General features: G+C 44.2%; 1 protein-coding gene across 4 annotated transcripts in view; it reads right to left on the minus strand.

Moving 5' to 3' along the window:
* Positions 1–20,759, minus strand: part of PEX11G (peroxisomal biogenesis factor 11 gamma) — a 507,211-nt gene that overhangs the window by 17,119 nt on the left and 469,333 nt on the right. For 2 of the 4 annotated variants that reach the window (XM_085637659.1, XM_085637660.1), the window contains one exon: positions 3,453–3,641. In XM_085637659.1, coding sequence (XP_085493785.1) covers positions 3,453–3,614 — 162 coding nt within the window. In that variant the 5' untranslated portion in view covers positions 3,615–3,641. Of the gene's footprint in view, positions 1–3,452; positions 3,642–18,174; positions 18,380–20,759 lie in introns of those variants that run through there. The other 2 variants (XM_085637657.1, XM_085637658.1) reach the window with 2 other exon arrangements.

Below are 20,759 nucleotides of genomic sequence, written 5' to 3' on the forward strand. Positions count from 1 at the left end.
AAAGCCCTGATCCGCTCCCATCCTTTATCAATTCTTTCATTAAAGATCAATTTGGAAAGACTGAAGTCCATGGATGATCCACACATTCAAACTAAATACCTAAGATGTTCTGACCATTGGAGATGCGTGTGTGGAACACGGTTTGTTGCCTATAGCTGTGGCAGTGAATTACGCCTCCTCCCTATCCGGCGGTCGTTCACTTTTTCAGCTGTCTTTCCAAACCAATACCACAATGTTTTATTGAAAGGTGGTTGTCACTTTACCATTTGTTGTTGAAAGTTTTGGTCGATTTGGTGTCACATGGTTTTAGACAGCCACCAGCTCAATGGCCGAATATGCCTCGAAGAGGACATTGGTACACAAGTTACTCAGAGTCCTGTCCCAAGTGGAGGCAGTCTTTTGAGTTGAGGGCTGGTGTTTGATACCAAATAAATTTGCGGATGCTGAGGTTGATAAGGATATGGTCAGACTCAACGTGGGTCGGTGGGCTCACACAAGGGGGCCACAGTGTCTGGGAGTATTGGAAATCAGGGTAGTGACCGGCCCCACGGTTTCCTTCTTTAATACTGGACTAACGCCAAGTGTGTCCCTATTGTTCAAAATCCCCTGAGTTTATCAATTTTAAGGGTGGTCTGCTAAATATTCAGAGTTTGAAGGAGGCCACTTACAAATGGCCAAAAATGCGTGTCTGTCTCCTACAAGTAAACGGACAAATGTGGAGGCTGCGACTACAAAGCATATTACAAAGTGGTACACATGGTGTCATGGAAGGGGCTACTTAGTTATTTACTTTAAGAGAAAACTCCTCACTCACATCTACTTATTTCTCGGGAGGATATTTCGCTTATCTGGTGGAACTTCAGAAAGGCCACTGATGACGAAAGAAGCTGGGAAGTTCAATAGGTTTTCAGATCGGTGGAGAGGTACAGGTGCCTTTTCGAGGGGTGAGGAAGGCGTATGTCAGATGGGTGGAGAGGCACAGATGCTGTCTCAAGGGGTGAGGAAGGCGAATGTCAGGTGGGTGGAGAGGCGCGGACGCTATTTCGAGGGGTGAGGGAGGCAAATGTCAGATGGGTGGAGAGCCGCTGACACTGTTTCAAGTAGTGAGGAAGGCGAATGTCGGATGGGTGGAGAGGTGAAGACGCTGTTTCAAGGAGTGACGAGGGTGAATGTTAGATGGGTGGAGAGGCGCAGACGCTGTCTCAAACGGTGAGGGAGGCGAATGTCAGATGTGTGGAGAGGTGCAGAAGCTATCCTAAGGGGTGAGGAAGGTGAATGTCAGATGGGTGGAGAGGCGCAGATGCTGTTTGGAGGGGTGAGGATGGTGAATGTCAGATGGGTGGAGAGAAGCAGATGCTGTTTCGAGGGGTGAGGAAGGTGAATGTCAGATGGGTGGAGAGGCGCAGATGCTGTCTCAAGGGGTGAGGAAGGTGAATGTCAGATGGGTGGAGAGGCGCAGATGCTGTTTCGAGGGGTGAGGAAGGTGAATGTCAGATGGATGGAGAGGCACAGATGCTGTCTCAAGGGGTGAGGAAGGTGAATGTCAGATGGGTGGAGAGGCGCAGATGCTGTTTCGAGGGGTGAGGAAGGTGAATGTCAGATGGGTGGAGAGGCGCAGATGCTGTCTTAAGGGGTGAGGGAGGTGAATGTCAGATGGGTGGAGAGGCGCAGATGCTGTCTTAAGGGGTGAGGATGGTGAATGTCAGATGAGTGGAGAGGCGCAGATGCTGTTTCAAGGGGTGAGGATGGTGAATGTCAGATGGGTGGAGAGGCGCAGATGCTGTTTCAAGGGGTGAGGAAGGTGAATGTCAGATGGGTGGAGAGGCGCAGATGCTGTTTCAAGGGGTGAGGATGGTGCATGTCAGATGGGTGGAGAGGCGCAGATGCTGTTTCAAGGGGTGAGGATGGTGAATGTCAGATGGGTGGAGAGGCGCAGATGCTGTCTCAAGGGGTGAGGAAGGTGAATGTCAGATGGGTGGAGAGGCGCAGATGCTGTTTCAAGGGGTGAGGATGGTGAATGTCTGATGGGTGGAGAGGCGCAGATGCTGTTTCAAGAGGTGAGGATGGTGAATGTCAGATGGGTGGAGAGGCGCAGATGCTGTTTCAAGAGGTGAGGATGGTGAATGTCAGATGGGTGGAGAGGCGCAGAAGCTATCTTAAGGGGTGAGGAAGGTGAATGTCAGATGGGTGGAGAGGCGCAGATGCTGTCTTAAGGGGTGAGGGAGGCGAATGTCAGATGGGTGGAGAGGCGCAGATGCTGTCTTAAGGGGTGAGGATGGTGAATGTCAGATGGGTGGAGAGGCGCAGATGCTGTTTCAAGGGGTGAGGATGGTGAATGTCAGATGGGTGGAGAGGCGCAGATGCTGTCTCAAGGGGTGAGGAAGGTGAATGTCAGATGGGTGGAGAGGCGCAGATGCTGTTTCAAGAGGTGAGGAAGGTGAATGTCAGATGGGTGGAGAGGCGCAGATGCTGTTTCAAGGGGTGAGGATGGTGAATGTCAGATGGGTGGAGAGGCGCAGATGCTGTTTCAAGAGGTGAGGATGGTGAATGTCAGATGGGTGGAGAGGCGCAGAAGCTATCTTAAGGGGTGAGGAAGGTGAATGTCAGATGGGTGGAGAGGCGCAGATGCTGTCTTAAGGGGTGAGGGAGGCGAATGTCAGATGGGTGGAGAGGCGCAGATGCTGTCTTAAGGGGTGAGGATGGTGAATGTCAGATGGGTGGAGAGGCGCAGATGCTGTTTCAAGGGGTGAGGATGGTGAATGTCAGATGGGTGGAGAGGCGCAGAAGCTATCTTAAGGGGTGAGGAAGGTGAATGTCAGATGGGTGGAGAGGCGCAGATGCTGTTTCAAGGGGTGAGGGCGGCGAATGTCAGATGGGTGGAGAGGCGCGGACGCTATTTCGAGGGGTGAGGAAAGCGAACTTTCAACTGATCTGCTGGATGCTGCTTTGGGGATAACGGGAGGGAACCGGAGTCCGTGTTCCCGGGGGTCATGCCGAGCTCCTCTCGGTTTGCTTTGGTAGCATTGCTCCTCGCCTGCAGATTGGAGTTTCCATTCTAGGTAAAAGGGAAGCAGTGATGTATGGAAGGACTCTGGGCCAAGCAAAAGCAGCACATATGGTGCGGATGGAGCAAAACCTGTCGTGGGCACCGTAGCAGCTGGATGACATCCAAGAAAAATGGACACCTGCTGACAAAAACCGGACAAACCCACTCCCAAGGAGGACAATAATCCAATTATTTTAGGGTAGGTAGCTGTTGCTGGGTGGGTGACGTGCATTACTGATTTTCCACAATCCAGTGGTCGTGTATTCGAGTGGCTTTTTTGAGTGACTAGAAACAGACAGGAATAAACAAAATCTAAGAAAGACACCTTAAAGTACTTCAATAAACCGATGGAATTAAAAACAATCGAATAACAGAGTGATTTGAATAGGTCAACGTGACTTCTTACCATTTTTCCCAGGCCATACTGTTTGGAATAAGCGAACATCGACAGGTCATCGAAGAGACGGAGTACGACGCGGCATTGGCTCAGTTGAGCGGACACGGCCAGGAAGCTGTTGCCATACTCCTGCCTCCTGCCAGTTGTCTGCACCAGGACACCTCCAACCATCTGACAGCCATAACAAAGTGTCCTGATCTAGGGGTACAACGCACAGGAGGACAGGTTAACAATCAGTGCTTCCAACATGTATCATTCTGGTCACGTGCAGGCATCGAAGACCTTCGAGAGTGTAATGGCACCATCCAAAAACCTAACAAAGTAACCTACAGAAAGCCTAAACAAGCATTGGCATAGCCAATAGGTCTAGCGTTTGGGACCTTATAAGTATTTAGTTATGCAGCACAATCTCCTTGGTGCAACAACATCAGCTGTTGCATGGCTAAGCACTTATAAGGTCCCATGGGTGAGACCTATTGGCTATGCCAATGCTTGTTACTATTGTTTTTGCCTTCTGTATTTTTTTATATTTAATAAACCTATATGCTGTCTAAACTTCCTGGATTCAAACTTGCTTAAGGCTTATTTAATAGATTATGCTGATTTAGTTGCTGGTAAACTGTTACCTGTAGGGAGACATTGCCTCGTGTATTTTTGAGGTTAACACCAACTCCCATCCTAGGAGGCGCTTCATCTTAGCGTATCTGATAAAGAGAGCATCAACCCATTTCTACATCAACCTTCTCTGATTCCACCGTAAACTGGCATAATACACTTAAAGGATTCTTCTGAGAACACAAGACTAAACTCACTAAACAAAAAACATTTAAAAAAAACAAAACATTAAGTTGCTCTCTCTCATAGCAGTCGGTTCCGATTACATATAAACGTAATTACGCTGCGCGTCCGTAGAACTTAATTGGGTACATCCTCTTCCAGCTGTCCCTGAGTACATGCATGGGTATAGAAAGAGGACTTTAAACATGGAGACGCCGTTTTTAGAAGACACGTAAAACGAGCAGACATTTTCGAACAGGAAACTTAAGGCCTTGTAGGGACAGCCTAGTTGGAAAGGGGTGAGAGGTCGTATTCCCTTTAACAAACTTCAGCGAAAGTAGCGGCAATCTTAGTATGGACTGGTTTCATAATAAGGGCGCGAGCAACCAAACAAAAGACAAGAAATTCTGTTTTTTTTGTAATAATAGAGCCGGAGTAACAAAATTAAAAATGAAATTAAATCGGGCTTTTTATAATGTTAGTATTGTAAATAAGATTCAACAATTACATAACTTCCTGTGGCGTACTGGATTTGAAAAAATCTCATAAAATGTTTGGAACCAACGTAAACTTAGCGTAATTTTGAAATTCTTAAAATCCTTTTTTTGTTTTTCAAAAAAAAGGACAATCCAATAACTTAATTCCCAGTGAGCCACCTAGTTCCTCTGCAAGAACCTGTCCATCGTAGCCCTTATCTTATTTTATGCCTACAGACAGAGCGACCCGGACAGTTCTTCATCTTATTTCCTTTATGAACTTAGGGTCACTGCCGAGGAGTACTTATAAATGCATTTACAATACAATACAATTCGTATGAGAGCGAGATGCCAGTGCCTCTTCGAATGAGATGCAAGGAGGCGCTGTCACCGCTCGAGCAACGTCCTGCCTGACTGAAGTGTTAGCAGGCACGTGAGTATTCCAGGCCAAAGGGTCATGGCGTGCGTATTCAAGCTGTCAATATGCACGGTCACCCTACAGGAGCCACTCTTTGGCTGGCGTACCTACCTGACTGATGACACGAGATATACCTGCCATCGTTCTATAAAACAATTAAACCAGCGCGCATGAAGTGTCGTAAAACCCAAAGGGTCCATGAAGCTGAAACTCCAGTTCACAGGCAGCTCGGAGAAAGACAAGCTTTTTATCTGCCTGCTCGTGAAAATTCCCACACTGCCAAAGACAAATAGTACGCTAACTGCTCCCCGGAGCATCCAAACCTCTTCAAAATATAAGGAACTTTTCTCAGGGAAGTGGTCACTAAGCAGCTGCGGCAGCTAAGGGATATAGCAAGAGAGACGGAAAGAAGGCGGAAGTAAAGCGTGGGAGAAGGAAGTCAGGTTAAGATGAGGACAGGCGTGTGACAGGAGGCAATAAACCGAGTGGGAGGGTTGGGGGAGTGCGGCCCAGAGCACACACAGCGTTTCCCTTGCGGGAGAGAGCAAGGGCACCATCTGTTTGAAAATTAATTACAAATAGATGGTTTCAAAGCTCGCCCCCGCAAGGGAATCGCCAAACGTGCACGTGTTGCCATTGAAAGCAATGCAATGCGTGCAGGTTTTTGGGCTAAAAACCGAATGGATTACAAGAGGCCTCCTCCTAAGCAGCGCATGCACGCTGCGCAGGTGAGACCTAAAAACCGACAAAGCCAATAGAGGTCGCATAGGCGAAACTCATTGGCTCTGCCAATGCTTGTTGAGGTCCTAATTCACTTCAGTTGATCCAAATGAATCAAGACGCCTGAAAACAATAACTTTGAAAAGAAAGGACTGGGGCAGTGCGTCCTTGTTAACATGGAGCCATTTGTAGCCCTAATTAAAATGCACATTTTCGAGCAAAGGGCGCTACCTGGAATAGTCTTAAATTCACTGCTTGTAAATTGTATCCCGCAAAATGGCGCCCATGACAACCCTTATTTAGTCTCACAGGGAGAGGCAAAATCATCAGTCCTTTCTTTAGCACTGTTACTCTTTATACCATTTTTTCTTGCATGGGGCGGAGCTTGTTTTGGGCTTTTTTTGTCAGCCAGCATACTGGTTTGGACATTCTTTCGAATGGACGTAGTCCTTGTTATTTTTTTACAGGCCTGGCAACGCTGGCAATCAGAGGTTAAAGTAAGGAGGCGCGCTCACTGGACGATCAAAATCAGGTGGCTTTTTCTTTCTGTTCACACGGCTTAATTGCTAAATTGCCGGGATGTACTCATTTTGATGTTACTGTTGCTGTTTTTTTGTGTGCTTCCAAGCTCTTAATTAATCAACTTTTGATTTGAAAAGTTTTTTAGCAATGTTTGTAAAAATGATTTAATACTTTAATTCCCACGGGTATTTTAATAATCACTGACCTCATGAGTTCCACAGCAGAGTACTGAAAGGGTCCCGCCTGCAGGTCTTTGAATAAAATGTTAAACAGATTTTATTAACTGGTTTTTAAACAGCTGTCAGATGGAAACATTGACGCTGAATGGCGGATGGCTTTTACCCCAGTCTTTGATACTTGAAGTGAGATTCAATTGTTCAACAATCGCACAGGATTTTTGATTGACATTTGAGGATTATTAGCCATAGTTGCGAAACAGACATATGTCGCGGCAACACTCACGCACTATGTTGTCAACCGCACTTTATGTGCTCGTACTTTTAAAACCGTAATTTTAATTGAGTAATTTCTACCAAAAATTCCAAGCAAATGCATTTTGTTTAATACAAATCCAAGACTGACGCTAATAAAACAAGCGCGAGCAAAAAGTGGACGCGAGTGGTGCGCGTGCGTGCAGATCGGGCGGCTGCACGCGTGCACGCTTGCGGGAACGCAAGCCCTAGGCCACCAAGCAGCACTTTGAAAACCCGCTTACTAAAGGTCTCGCCTGAGCTAGCGCATGCGCTAGCGCTCAGGCGAGACCGTAAAAACTATGAAAAAGTTACCAGACTTTTATTTTCTACAAGACCCAAAGGTAATGTACTTTATTCATAAGCTGGTCTGAAATTGTGGGATCCGAGGAAAATATATTATTTCACAGAGTATTCGTTTTCTTCAATATCACGTATGGGAGCACCTTCAAATATGTGAGTTCAGCACGCCTGCTGTATTAACAACTCTTTTGTTTGATTTGATAGACTACATTTTTCCATTGAATTGGCCACAAACTTTCCCACTGACATGTAGTTTTATTGATGAAATTACATAGCGTACAAATGATAATGTGTTGAATCTGGGCCTAATCAAATATCTATAATTTGCGCATTATCAAGTAAAGTGTTCTGATTGGTTTGATTTTATTTAAATCTTGATTTTCATCACAATTCAGAATTACAAAACAAATGTGCTTTCCTAACTTCTGGTATATTTTGAAATATTTGCACTGTTCTTTTACAAGCTGCTTAAGTGTTGTGTTAGGAAAACATACTCCCTGTACTCCAGCACGATTGTCAGACAGTTCCCTTAACAAATCTTCTAACTTTGCAGTCAGAGAAAGAAAAGCAAACACCAATCTCCAGGGTAAACTAAGCAGCAGTATTTAGGAAGACATAAGGTGACATTTAACCTCTGTCTTTGAAAGCACAGCAAATGTGACAAGATAAAAACAAGATTTAAAGGCATCTTTATTGCTCGGTCACATCCTGAATGAACAGAACATCCGTTCTTTGTTAGCTCGAGTTCTCCCATCAGAACAGGCCAGTAGGACATAAACAAAGCTCGCTTTGATAAAATCTGATTTACCATAGCGAATGGGTGAGGAGACGTTTTGAGGCATGTACAGAAACCTCTATCTCCACACGGCTATAAGTGATTTTTGAAGTACCCCAAGCACCCATGGCCTCCATCTTGAACTTCAGTCAAAACATGGAGCCTCTTGGGAGTCGCTGTTGACATTGAAGGAATCAAGTTCAGGCACATGGAGATGATACAAAACTATCTGAAAGTCTCCTCTCAAAAGGCCACTGAGACTCGAAAGCAGACTCACATCCAAGTTTGCATGTTGAGTGCTAACCACACAGTATGAATTAATGTTCTTCACCAACAATAACAACAACCACAAAAAACAGGATCGTCGTTCAGAAATTACTATGAGCGTATTCACACTATAAACTGCTATAAATGCAACATTTCTGCGAACCACCATCAACAGCAAATTCAGACTATCCAACATTAGCATCCAACAAACAAAGACTAGAAGAGCACCTTCATAAAAGGCAACTTAAGAGCCATTGATTGAACACTGGTCGATTCTGAGCTAGATGGTGGCGCTGTTATACTCCCGGATGCTCAAGTGTTCCCAATGAAGATCATTCTGCATGTTGCCGTGGCACTCAAAGGACCAAATAAGTACACCCATAGATGAACCTGCCTACTGGCTCCCCCTGCACCTCCAGATCCTATTTACGAACTCATACAACAAATACATGGAAAGTCTACCCACAAACCAACATCCTTGCATCAAAGTCTCAAGACCTCAGAAGGTCAATGCAACACACTCATCCATGGTCCACAAAACTCTCAGCTAAGTAGAACTGAAACTAAAGGCTCAGTAGACTATGAGCAAGGCACCCAGCATAGGATGCACTGTCAAGCCATGCACTGGGCCCAGATCATCGCTTCCACAGATCAAAGAAGCAAAAACTCCATTCGAGCAAGGATCGCTTCACTCAGAACTGATAAGGAACCAACTACTGACCCACCTTTCCAGCTTGTATATGATCATGCCTTGTTCTCTCCCTTACTACTACATACTATGCTTACTTGCTTCCCTGATAGTTTTTGGCTTTGCTCATTTATTGTTTTTCACAACAAATTTTATTCGTTTTTGAAGGTACAAAGTGGGCTATGCCCGGCAAATACATTACAAATGATGCAGGGGTTATACAGTACCCGGTTTTATCATTCCATAGCAAGTTGGCCTGTAGAACACCAGGCTGAATGAGCAACAAATGACACCGAACCCATCTAAATATGCATAAATGCGTGCTGCTAAAAAAACAAGACTGTTGGTAAACCATTTTGTCTTACTATGATATCAGGATGGGGCCTGTGAATCATCCCTCGGGATCATGCAAGTCTGAGTGTGGTACAGGAGGTAGGTCGATGCCCCTGTATTTCGCCCAGCGAGACCAGATATTCCTGTGCTTCTGAGGGCATCCCCGCGCTTAAAAGACCACTATTTCTGAGCCCATGCACCTGTCCATTGCCCTCTTCCAACACCCTACACTTGGTGGGGATGTCGCCTTCCTATTCTGTGCTATGTCTCTCTTAGCTAGGGTTAGGCCCCAAAACAGCTTGTAACGGTTCCCTACTATCTCGTCCGTGCTATGAAGAAGCAGCCGTCTAGGGTAGAGTGGAATGGTCCAAGCCAACACCCGGCCCAGACAGGACGTCACCTTCTCCCAGAATGGCTGTATCACGACACAAATCCATACTGTGTGGAGAAAAGAGCCCTCTTCTGTGATGCAACAAAGGCATTGAGGGGACTGAATAGCTCCCATCTTCCACAGCCGTTATTGTGTGTAATATATCCAGTGAAGGTACTTAAACTGAATGAGGCGGTAGCGCGAGGACACCGCAGCATATCAGGGATTGGCTAGGGCCCCTGTCCAGTTGTCGCCCGTCAGAGTCAGCAAATCGGCTTCTCAAGCTGCCCTCATCTTATGTAACCGGTTGCGTGTGTGGGTAGTTAACGTCTGATAGATTTGTTTAATCTTGTGTGCCCCAATGTCGCCCATTAGTAACCGACCCTCCAGAGGGTGAAATTCTGTAAGTGTCTCTAAATGACAGATGTGAGGGTCTATGGCATGTCACAGGTGTAAATAGCGGTGAAACTGGGATTTGTGTAGATGGAATTCGGTTTGTAACTGCTGAAATGACTTGAGTGTAATGCCATGCATGATGTCTCCTAGCGTAGAGATTCCGATGAGATCCCATTTGTGGAAGCTGACCAGAGCAGAGATGGGGCGCAAATACGTGGCCTGCCAGAGGGGGGTAGTTTGTGTAAATTTCTCCCACCAGCCCATGGATTTCACTGTACGTCTCCATAATTGCACAACCGTCCTGCAAGCTGGAGAAGGGTGTCAAGAGTAGCCCGGCTATAGGGTAGTTTCTGTAGAGGAATGCCCGTTATGGCCAGCCGCTCCACTGCATACGCTAAATCTGACTAAGACCCATACCACCACTCGTTTATAATAAGGAGATGAGAGGCGGAGTAATATGCATATAGATCTGCTGCTCCGATGCCACCGCAGTAGGTTGATTGTGTACACGTGTGAAGTGCAAACTGAATCGCCCCACCGTGCCACAGAAACCTATTCAGGATCGAGTTTAAATGCGTGAACCAAGAGGCGGGGACTTCATACGGAAAGTTCTGTAGTCGATATATCAACTGTGGTAGGGAAACTATCTTAAAGATGGCTGAACGCCCATAAAGAGATAGGAGCAACTGGGACCATACAGTGGTCTCGTTACGAACCGCGGGGAGCAATGGAGCTATATTATGTGACCACAAGATCCAGGAACACGGCGATATAAACATTCCCTGGTGTTTAAAATCATGGGATAATTGTGAGGCCCAGGTCTGATGCCTCTGGTCACCGCGTACGGGAAACAATATAGATTTAGAGGGGTTGTTGGTTCAGAGCCCGGAAGTTTCACAGAACATGCGAAGTAGCTGAAGGACACGGGGTCCCTATGACCACGGATCTGTCAGGAAGAATAGGGAATCTTCGGCATAGAGTGCAATTCTATCAGAACATTCCTGTGTCCATTCACACCCGCATATCAGCGGGTCGGGTTGAATCCACATGGCTAGGGCTCAATGGCCAGAGCAAATAGCAATGGAGATAGGGGGCAGCCCTGTTGTGTGCCTCGATGGATGGGGAAGGAGGTCGACCGGTGTCCTGCAACACACATTAATGCCGAGAGATCCGTATACAACAGCTGGGTGTATGCTAAAAAGAGGCGACCTAGGATCATGGCGCGGAGGAGTTTGAAGAGGTATGTCCAGCTTAAGGAGTCAAACGCCTTGTCAATGTTGGCCAGCAAAAGCGCAACTGGGCGGCCCAGCGCTGGGGCCCTGGCAGTTGCGTTGTGGACACGTCTAATATTATGTCTGGTGGAACGTTGCGGCATGAACGATATCTTGTATGCATGTGCGTAGGCGACCTGCAAGAACTTTGCCCAGGAGCTTGGGCTCAAAATTAAGCAATGAAATAGGGCGATATGAGGCCAGATCTTTGGGAGGGCGGCCTGGCTTGGGCTTTACTCATTTATAACATAGGTACGCTGCCTCAATTTTATGATTTTGGAGCATTGTAAATAAGAAATGCTGTTAAGAGGTACAAATTCGAACTAGAGGCTTCGAGATGGCTCAAAGATCTCTGCATTAACCAGCAGCACCATCCTATATCTTTAAGAGGAGATGTATGCTTTCCTGTAGGACTTCCTGGTTTACTCATACAGTTTTGAAGAAGAGTGACCACACAACCAAAGTGTAGGAATATGCAACATAAGTTAGGTGCAAAGTCTGAACATGGAAATGAAGAGCGGGCATAGGTGAGGCCCTTGTTATATGCTCCTCCCGTCTGCACATCGAATTTGCTGTCCTTGGAGAACTCACAGAGCTTTAGACGGAACAGAAAAGCAACTGCCGGAATTACACCACCGGCGTAAATGTTATTTAAAAAATATAAAATGTTATAAAATTAGGTACATGAGTCTGCACGGCGCACCATGCTTCCACTGGTTCCTTTAGTGAGCTGTGCAGACAACTCCAAGTACTGTGGGAAAACAACGGGCTTCACCAGGCAGCGGGCAGGAATTTTGATGGACTGGTTAGGACATGTTTAGTGCCTGGTATGAAGTGCCTGGAGTCAGTGTGTGATTGACCTGGTGGGTGTCAGCATGCCTGAAACCTGCCTGTGACTGGTTTTTTAGAAGAGCGAGTAAGCGTTGGCATGCATGGGCACTTCTTAGAAGACTCCCCAGGATGGACAGAGGGGCAGCCGCGGTGTGGCATAAGTGGGCAACAGGCACAGCTCGAGTTGCTGATGGGGTATTGGGATGATGAAAGAGCAAAGAAGCATATAGTTGGGGTGGTTAGCATAGAGGTAGTGCGGATAGCCATACGTGACAAATTTCCAGGGTATTTACCTTTTGTGTCACTTCTCAAACACATTCACATTACATTTATCAGTGTAAACATACACCTTCCTTCTTATTTCAAGCAATGAATGTGTTCCATTTATTTATCAGTCTTATAGAGAATGTCTGCACCATAAACTATTAGTGTTTTACATACAGCTCAACAACTTACCATCAACAACCGGAGCAAAAAGCCAACAAAATAATATTGAGAAAGACCTGCTGGTCTCCCTTTCTACCTAAACTTGCTTCACACCCCTGCCTGCACCCAAGCAGAGGACTGAAGCAAGGGCTTACAGACCTAATCAGAGAGCGAGAGAGAGAGAGAGAGAGAGAGAGAGAGAGAGAGAGAGAGAGAGAGAGAGAGAGAAGAGAGAATCCAGTGAGAATTAATGAGTGAGGTCTAACATGTAAGTGTGTCTGAGGATGAGAATAGACATAGTTTTGTTATGAGAGCTTTAATGCTCATGAAGTTATTGTGCATCTAGTTCTAAAGCCTCTCCAAGCTGGTAGGTTTATGTCATTCATATTTTTACATATATTTGCAAGACATCTGCACATTGGTGTTAGGACACTGCCGCATCCTCTAGGCTGAGACGTAAAGCAAAGATTGGACAAAGCGGACACCGGGATGGAGACCTAGGGTACACCACTAGACTTCTCGGCTGCTCCTAAAGGGAAGGTGCCATGTGATCACACTCCACTTTTGAATGGACTCAATTTTCTAAGGATGTCAAGATTAAGAATTATTTAGGACGGGAAATGTAAAATCATACAACAGCTACAATCCTTATGCTAGCTACAAACCTGTGTGACTGATTGATGGGACCTTCCTCTGCAGACCTTGTAGCACGTACACAAAAAGAGTACCACTATAGCAAATCCACAAGACGGTGTATGAAACGGTACACACGGGCTTTAGTAGGTGCAGTGACAAAGTTCTGACAACAACCTGCACCAGAGAGACAAGTAGAGTCTCCCGAAGGTGTACATTAACTAACAATGTTTGTTGAATAAGCTAAACACACAAATAGAAGCAAAGTTTTAAAATAAAGAATTTAAGACGTTTCAAACCAAGGTTTATTAAAAATGTATCAAATGTTATATGTATTATGAAAAACATGAAAAGCGTTAAAAGTAGAAAAAAATGATTGTATTTGAAGCATTACAAAAAAGTCAAAGGGAAAAAGTGTCAACACATGAGTCAACAAGCGCAATGTTAGTAGAATAGAAAAAAACAACTTTCCTGTAAATGAGGCATCCTCAGATCTGTGGTAATGCTAAATACTCTATTGGAAAGATTTCGACGGGTGAGAAATTGGCCAGCGGAATTACCTCTGCCACGCGATGCCTATGGCTGAGGTAATCCTGCTGATTGATTCTCGTTGTGGGATTCTTCAATAGACTGAGAGCTTTTATCGACAAAACAGACAATTTCCCTTACAACCAAAGTCTCCTTGTGAGCCGTTTAGGTGGCCTCTGGCCCGTGTAATTTGGGACACAAGTGAATGCCACGAAATGAGAAGGTAGGCAATGCCAAAGGGGATATTCCCTTCAGGCTCATCACATGTGGAGCAAAAGATGGTTGAAGAAGTTTTCCCAACAGCCACAGTTCAGGATACTTTTGGAGGAGAGAAGAGAAAAAAAGAAAACCCTTAAAGTGAAAAAATCCCAGACAGATCAAGTGTCTTTTTGTTGCAATATGAGGAGGCCAGATTGGGCGGGCCTCTTTTCCAGGTCATTTCTTCTTTTGTGATGATGGGCATGGGTTGAAGCCAAACAGGTTGATGAGCCCAGATTGCAGTTGGATTGTACTTAGAACTTGCTCTGGAAGGTCTCTGATGAGACTCAAGATGAGTTCTTCTTCAGTCCAGGGAGTCATCCTATTCCAACACAGGTGCTGCCAGATCAGCCTGGTTAGTTATTGTTTTTCCAAACATTGTCAAAGTTTTTCTCAGCATTAATCTTGCTGATTGGGCGCAACAGTAAAACTACTTACACTAACTTAAATAATTTTTAAAACTACACACATGGAACTCAGCCAAGTGGGCACCGATGGAGGGAAACACCAACAAACTGCACGGATGGATCTAAATATTATCTTAATCCAGCTGAGGGTCAGGGTTCTTGGCCTTTGGAACCTACTGCATGCTTCTTGCTCCTCTGTCTCCAGGACCCCAGACTTACCAAGCAGCACTGGGATACCAAAGCAGACTAAGGGCTTGCATCGCTGGGCCCGGATGATAGAAGTGAAGATGGGACAGCTTCCCGGATAACTCTAATGCTTCTATCAAACAAGTCATCATGTCACAGATTGTTGCGTAGGGGCTAAATTACAGCATCCCCTTGCAGTCCAGTACTCTTTCATTAATTCCTGGGAAATTGGGGAGATAGACATAGGAATACTTGTAAAAAATGTATTTGTAAAAACAATTCTATATCAATATTCACAGGTTACTAGAGTGGAGTGCATCATACGGCACTGATTTCATCAGTGCAGTGTGTACGGATCTGGAAGGTGTGTTTATTTACAGAGCCCCAAGAGGACAGAGTACAAAGGGAGGCCTCGGTCTACAGTGCAAACCACCAATGAAGGGACACATTTGAGGTTCACGTCAGGACAGGTAGAATTCTTACAGCTAACCAAACGGTTTTGTGAAAAACACACTACAAAATATGATTAAAGCAACTACAGGCTGGCCTTCTCAGAAATATACACTGAATGGCAAATCACAACTTCGAAAATGTGCTGCCTCCCACTTGAAGAAGTGCACATGTAGCTACAAAGTAGGGCTAAGGAACAGTTCCTTCCAGGAACACAGAGAAATGGATGGCAGTAATTCCAAGTATGAATACATCGTACTGGGAACAGACGCCAGCAGGCGATGCGGATACTGGCTGATCCGTGGGCAGTATGGAACACTCCGGTACACAACATTCCCCCCCCAGAAAACCACAAAACCCAATGTGCTTTAAACTTATCTGGACAGGATTGTGCCTCCTCAGGATACTCCTTCTTGGAGTGAGGTTCTGCACAACTATCCAACCTTCCATAATTACCAATCTCTGACTGCCCTTGTTCCATAACAAGCATTCTTAGAAATATGATTCACTTAAGCCAGCATTATTGTATACTACCCAAAACTATTGATTGAAACAAAATATACAGATTATTGGCAGCTTATATCCATCTCACCGTGAGAACGGATCAATAATCTGACCTCACATACTGTCTCTGTGCCAATATGGCTGTGTGAGCCTGAACTCCGCTCTAAATTTTAGCCAAGCCATTGTAGGGGCTTAATTGCAAACTAGGGGTTTGGACACATAAGCCATTGCCTTACCAAGGCACTCGCACAAAAGGCGCTGGTGCCATTTTGACAACTAAATGAATCTGTCCAAATACATTACGAAAAAAACACACATGCTCAAATATAGTTCACGCTGGAAGTGCTCTACAGTTCCCAGAACATCACTCGGCCATGCTCCCGATCACGCCTCCAACAAAGGTATAACCAAGCTACCATAAAAGTCCATGACATCAGAAAGAGACGTTCCCACAACTGCTAGATCAAGTCCACATTAGGTTTAATGTTGGTTTCTTTTTTAGAATAAATACTTTCCCAAGAAATCTTGTAGTTATGTGTAGTGGAGCACATAACTTGTTTAATTTGCTGCCGCGTAATTACCACAAAATGATGTGAAAATAAGCATAATTATGCAAAAAGAGTAATTCGGCATTTAGCTCTATTTTCTTAGCGCAAAAATGCCCCTTGGAGTTCAACATGGCCGAGGAGATGCATTTGGGGCTAAGAAATAGCGCTAAATGCAAAAGAACATGAGTAGCAGCATAATTTCCCCACAACGTACTCCTGGCGCTCAGTGCTATTTTCTTAACACAAAATGCACCCTTGAGTCCAAAATGGATGCAAGGATGAATTTTGCACCAAGAAAAAAGGGCTAAATGCAAACAACGTGAACAGCAGCACGGCTGTTCATGCGCGATACATTTGTTGTTTCTGTGCTTATTAACCCCCAACTTTCACTCGACTATGTGAGTGGGTATAGTTACGTTGACTACTGGAAATTCTGGGTCAAAGAGTAACGCAGAATCACCAAGATTATTGTGATTACTGCAGAATAATAAAAATTACTACCAGGCCTACTTCTATGTGGGAAGTTGCCACCACAAAGCTCCACCCATTTATGGCATGAAGGAGTCTCTCCGAAAAGGATTGAAAAACCCACTTGAACCAGAGTCCTACCACGCTGCACCCACATTAAATTCCCAGATGTATCCAGATAGTATGCTCGCGGGAGGACATGTGTGGTGGATGGATTGTTCTACTAATACCTGGTTCTAATCTCGGCTTTGACACTTGACAATAAATATGTGATGAGGGGCAAATAACTTTACCGCCCTGTATCTCAAAGCATAGCGGGATACAGTGTTAGTACGAATGTGTATATACCAACTGCTCATTGGGTTTTCTAATACTACAGAGACGCCAAACAGATTCCCATGGAAACAGAAAATGCTGCACCAACCAGCAGATGTGCAACATAAACAACGCTTGCGGAGTATGTACTGCACACTGCAATAAACTGCATGCCACATCTCCCTTATTAATGCTGAACTAAGGGAACTTGGCATTTACGGTTCCAGCCTACTTTTAGTAGGCCACTCTCAAAATCTCGTGAGCCGAGGTAATATAGCTAATACAAAATATTTCATTACTGTGGATAATCAGATTACTCACCGATTCCTGTTGCAAGAATTACCACTTCTCTGAACACTATGTCCTTCTTTAAAAAGCGCTTAATAATGCAAGTGTAATAACCGAACCTTACTAAGAGGTTCTCACACCTCAAGTATAAATGAATGGTTTTCATGCAGTGCTTCATATTCAATGTTAGCCTATTCCTGTATGTTCTCAGGTTTATCGGGTAAAGGAACTGAGGGGACATTTTTGTCCAGACGTACATGAAAAGAACTAGAAGGGAAAGCAAAGGTGGGTAGGGTCTGTACTTTGTGTTACCCAACACAAAGTTATCAGATAAGTCACAAAGCCTGGGATCCATTTGATAATGGGTCTTGACAGTCAATGCCACATGTCTAGTCACAAAGATGCTCTAGCAATGCCTGTTTCTCATCCCATCAGATCTCTGTGTTGCTTACATCTAAAGGAACACGATTTGAAATACTAAAAGAAATGTGAAAAAATAAATACGAAATGTAAACCTGAATACTCGTCCCCTGGGGTTACACATTCAGACTTATTACAAAAGCAATCTCAGTGCGTTAATGAACGTGGGGACGTAAGTACCACTTGTAGGTCAAAGGTGAAAACGCTAAAGCGCCTTCTTCCTTCCACAGTGGATATCAAAAAGTTTATGTTAAACTTCCCTGAACTCAATTCACCAGGTTTCCTGCTGATTGTGAACAACGAGCACATAAAACCACCATTAAACCTTTCAGACACAAAACATAACATTAAAATTAAGAAAAACGATGTGGGTGAATGTACCGTCTAATAATTGTCTCGCTATAAAGAGCACCAAAAATGAGTACTTCAAAGTTGCATTTTCAGCCTCGGTAAAATAAACATGTGACTTTCTTTCCCAACTGAGAGATTTACACAAAATTAAAGAAAGTAATTTTTTAGTTAAACAGTTAAGTTAAATGCAATTTATTTTTAATCGACAAATTTGCTTGTGCAGCCCCAAGAGATACAGTGGAGCAAGTCTGCCACAAAGTACACTGACAATAACGAAATGATATGGGAAAGGAGGACATGTCTTAAAGACTCCATGATTGACAGACACACACCTTACAGACAGTCAGGGGCTGTCTGAACTCACCAGCCTGTCTCTACCCCTGTAGGACTCCAGCAGCTCCACCAGGGCATCTGTCCCCATGGCAGGTACTCTGCGCCAGTCCCAAACAGGAGCCTCCCCAAGCACCAGCACTGATGGGGTGACAGAAGCGCAGCCTGGACTGAGCACTTCAGACAGTGCACCTTTGCACCAGTGACAGCACTGAGGGGAGGAGGAGGGGAGGAGGAGGGCAGCCGGGCAGGCGGCTGGGGAGTGCGGCGGCCATCTTGGAAGGGTGGAGTGGTCCGTTGCTATTAGGCGCAAATAAAGGAGAAGAATAAAGTATTGTTCATTAACTGAACAGCTTTTTAACAAAATATGGCCTTTTTATTCCCAAAACTCAATGGAGATATATACTTTGAAAACAGTGTGGGTATTCATAAGACATGTACAGACTACGCACATTTTAAAGTGATGTATTTTTTAAAAAACATATAACAAACAGAAACACAATATTAAATAATATGTGGAAAATGTGATGAGATTTCCCATCTTGAAATTGCCAATTTCATTGTAAACAGCAAACACAGCTCCTTCAAAATGGCGTCTGTTTTCGTAACTAGGAAGACCTCGGCCAAGATTATCCTTATGATGCGTTTAGTCGTTGAATGAGATCATAATGGATCATTGTTGAGTCCTCACTTGGCGGCCATTTTGAAAAGGGCATGTTAAAGAAAACAGTTATGATTTTCTCACGTGAGAAGAAACATCACATCTTTCCTTTTATTATCAATTATAGAACCTCATTTTAAACCTGTTCGACGCCATCTGAATAATTCTACCAACTGGTTCTTTTTAAGGGAGGTGCTCATATTTTTTATCTACCTTTGTTGGTTTAAAAAATATATATATTCCTATTTCCTTGTTACAGTTAGTTCATCTGAATGCATTTTTATGGGGTCTTAAAAACTGTCCCAGAGTTATTTAAACATGTCAAGCGCAACAACTTGTTTGCAAAGCACATATTTAAGTGCTGCAAATTGGTTTCATTCACCAGAAAGCCAGATTGGTGTGTGGATGGAGACAATACATTCAGTGTCTATAGTTTTGGAAGTCGACCCCATTTTGGTAGGCTAAGTACTTCATCGGCTACATGTTTGGGAGTACATTTTGTAAGTCAATAGGAAGGTGAGGTGGCAGGTGCATTCTGCAGAGTTACGTTTTAAAACTCAGAAAGAAAAACGGAAGGCAGGGCTGTCAACAGCTTTTGTAATCTCAGTTTGGGCACTGACAGACTAGAGGGTGGAACTTTGAGGGACAGCAGAAGAGAAAACATATTTGCCGATACAAGGATAGTATCAAAGCTTACAAACTGAAAGTCATAATTTAAATGCTACACAACCTATTGAAGCCTTCTTGCGTCATGATTTTGGATATATTTTGTTTACTCCTGCACATAAAAAACGTTCTTAAAGAGTTTATTTCAAGCATAGGTGGTAGCAAATCTACTATTTCACTCTGTCCCACAGTTTATGGTATATTCTGGCTTTTGAATTGTTCTGTGAACACTAGAAGGCCTCATGTAGTTTATTGTTGAGCTGCACAAGAAACGCAAACATGTCACTGCTAGTAATTTAGGTGGAAAGTTGCAGATTTTTTAAAACCAATATTCTTGTCCTTAGAGCCTTTTCCAGTTCCCCTAAGAATCAAGGTTCAGGAAATGTTTCTATCTTACCTAGACTGCAGAAATGCTATACTAGCGGCTTTCCCAATGCAGCAATTACACATCTCTCAGAGATCTATCCCACATGCAGCGGCCTTCATCTTGTGAAAGAAGCCAAGAATTCACACATCTCCCTCATCATAAGAGAACTAAACTTGCTAATACCATGTGTCCGAATTAACTTCAAGACGACGTGTACCTCTAATGAGTCTAAATGTTGGATTACCCTATACTCACAATCAGAGGGCGGAAACAACACACCAGAAACAGTTCTAGGCTGATATCAGAAATACCAAAAGTAAGAGAAGTCAAAACACTAAACCAGGCCTTTTAATGATTGGCCCCAAGACTTTAAGGCAGTCTACCCGAAGAGGTAAGACTCAGGGCCAACCTGCTCTCATTTAAGAACACCGTAAGACTTATCCCTTCAGAACCTATATCTAGGACTATTCATTTACTATAAACCTCTCACGCTAACTTGCACTCCTGTGCTAACACTATTGCTTATCATTTGATCTCATTTCATTACCTGTGACTTTTAAAACACTTTGCTGCCCTTGTGGCTATGTCCACACTAGGTAAATATGCTTCATAAATTAATACAAAATTTAGCAGAAAAATTACATTTCCTTTGTTTGACGAAATCTCCACCATTATGTGTTCCCAAATGTTGGCATGTGTGGAAGCAAAAGTCAGGAGTAGACTTCCATCACCAGATAAAGGGGCGTGTCCTAAGCCTTTTAGGAAAAAAAATAAAATAAAGGATGAGTGTCCTTGAAGACTGAAAGCTTTATATTCCCCAACAACTATCGTGGTTAATTAGGGTGAGGGCATGAAAAATTGGGTACATTGGATTTTGCTCGTTGGAAATATTA

This window comes from Triturus cristatus, chromosome 12 (assembly GCF_964204655.1).
Source record: "Triturus cristatus chromosome 12, aTriCri1.1, whole genome shotgun sequence".
Lineage (NCBI taxonomy): Eukaryota > Metazoa > Chordata > Amphibia > Caudata > Salamandridae > Triturus > Triturus cristatus.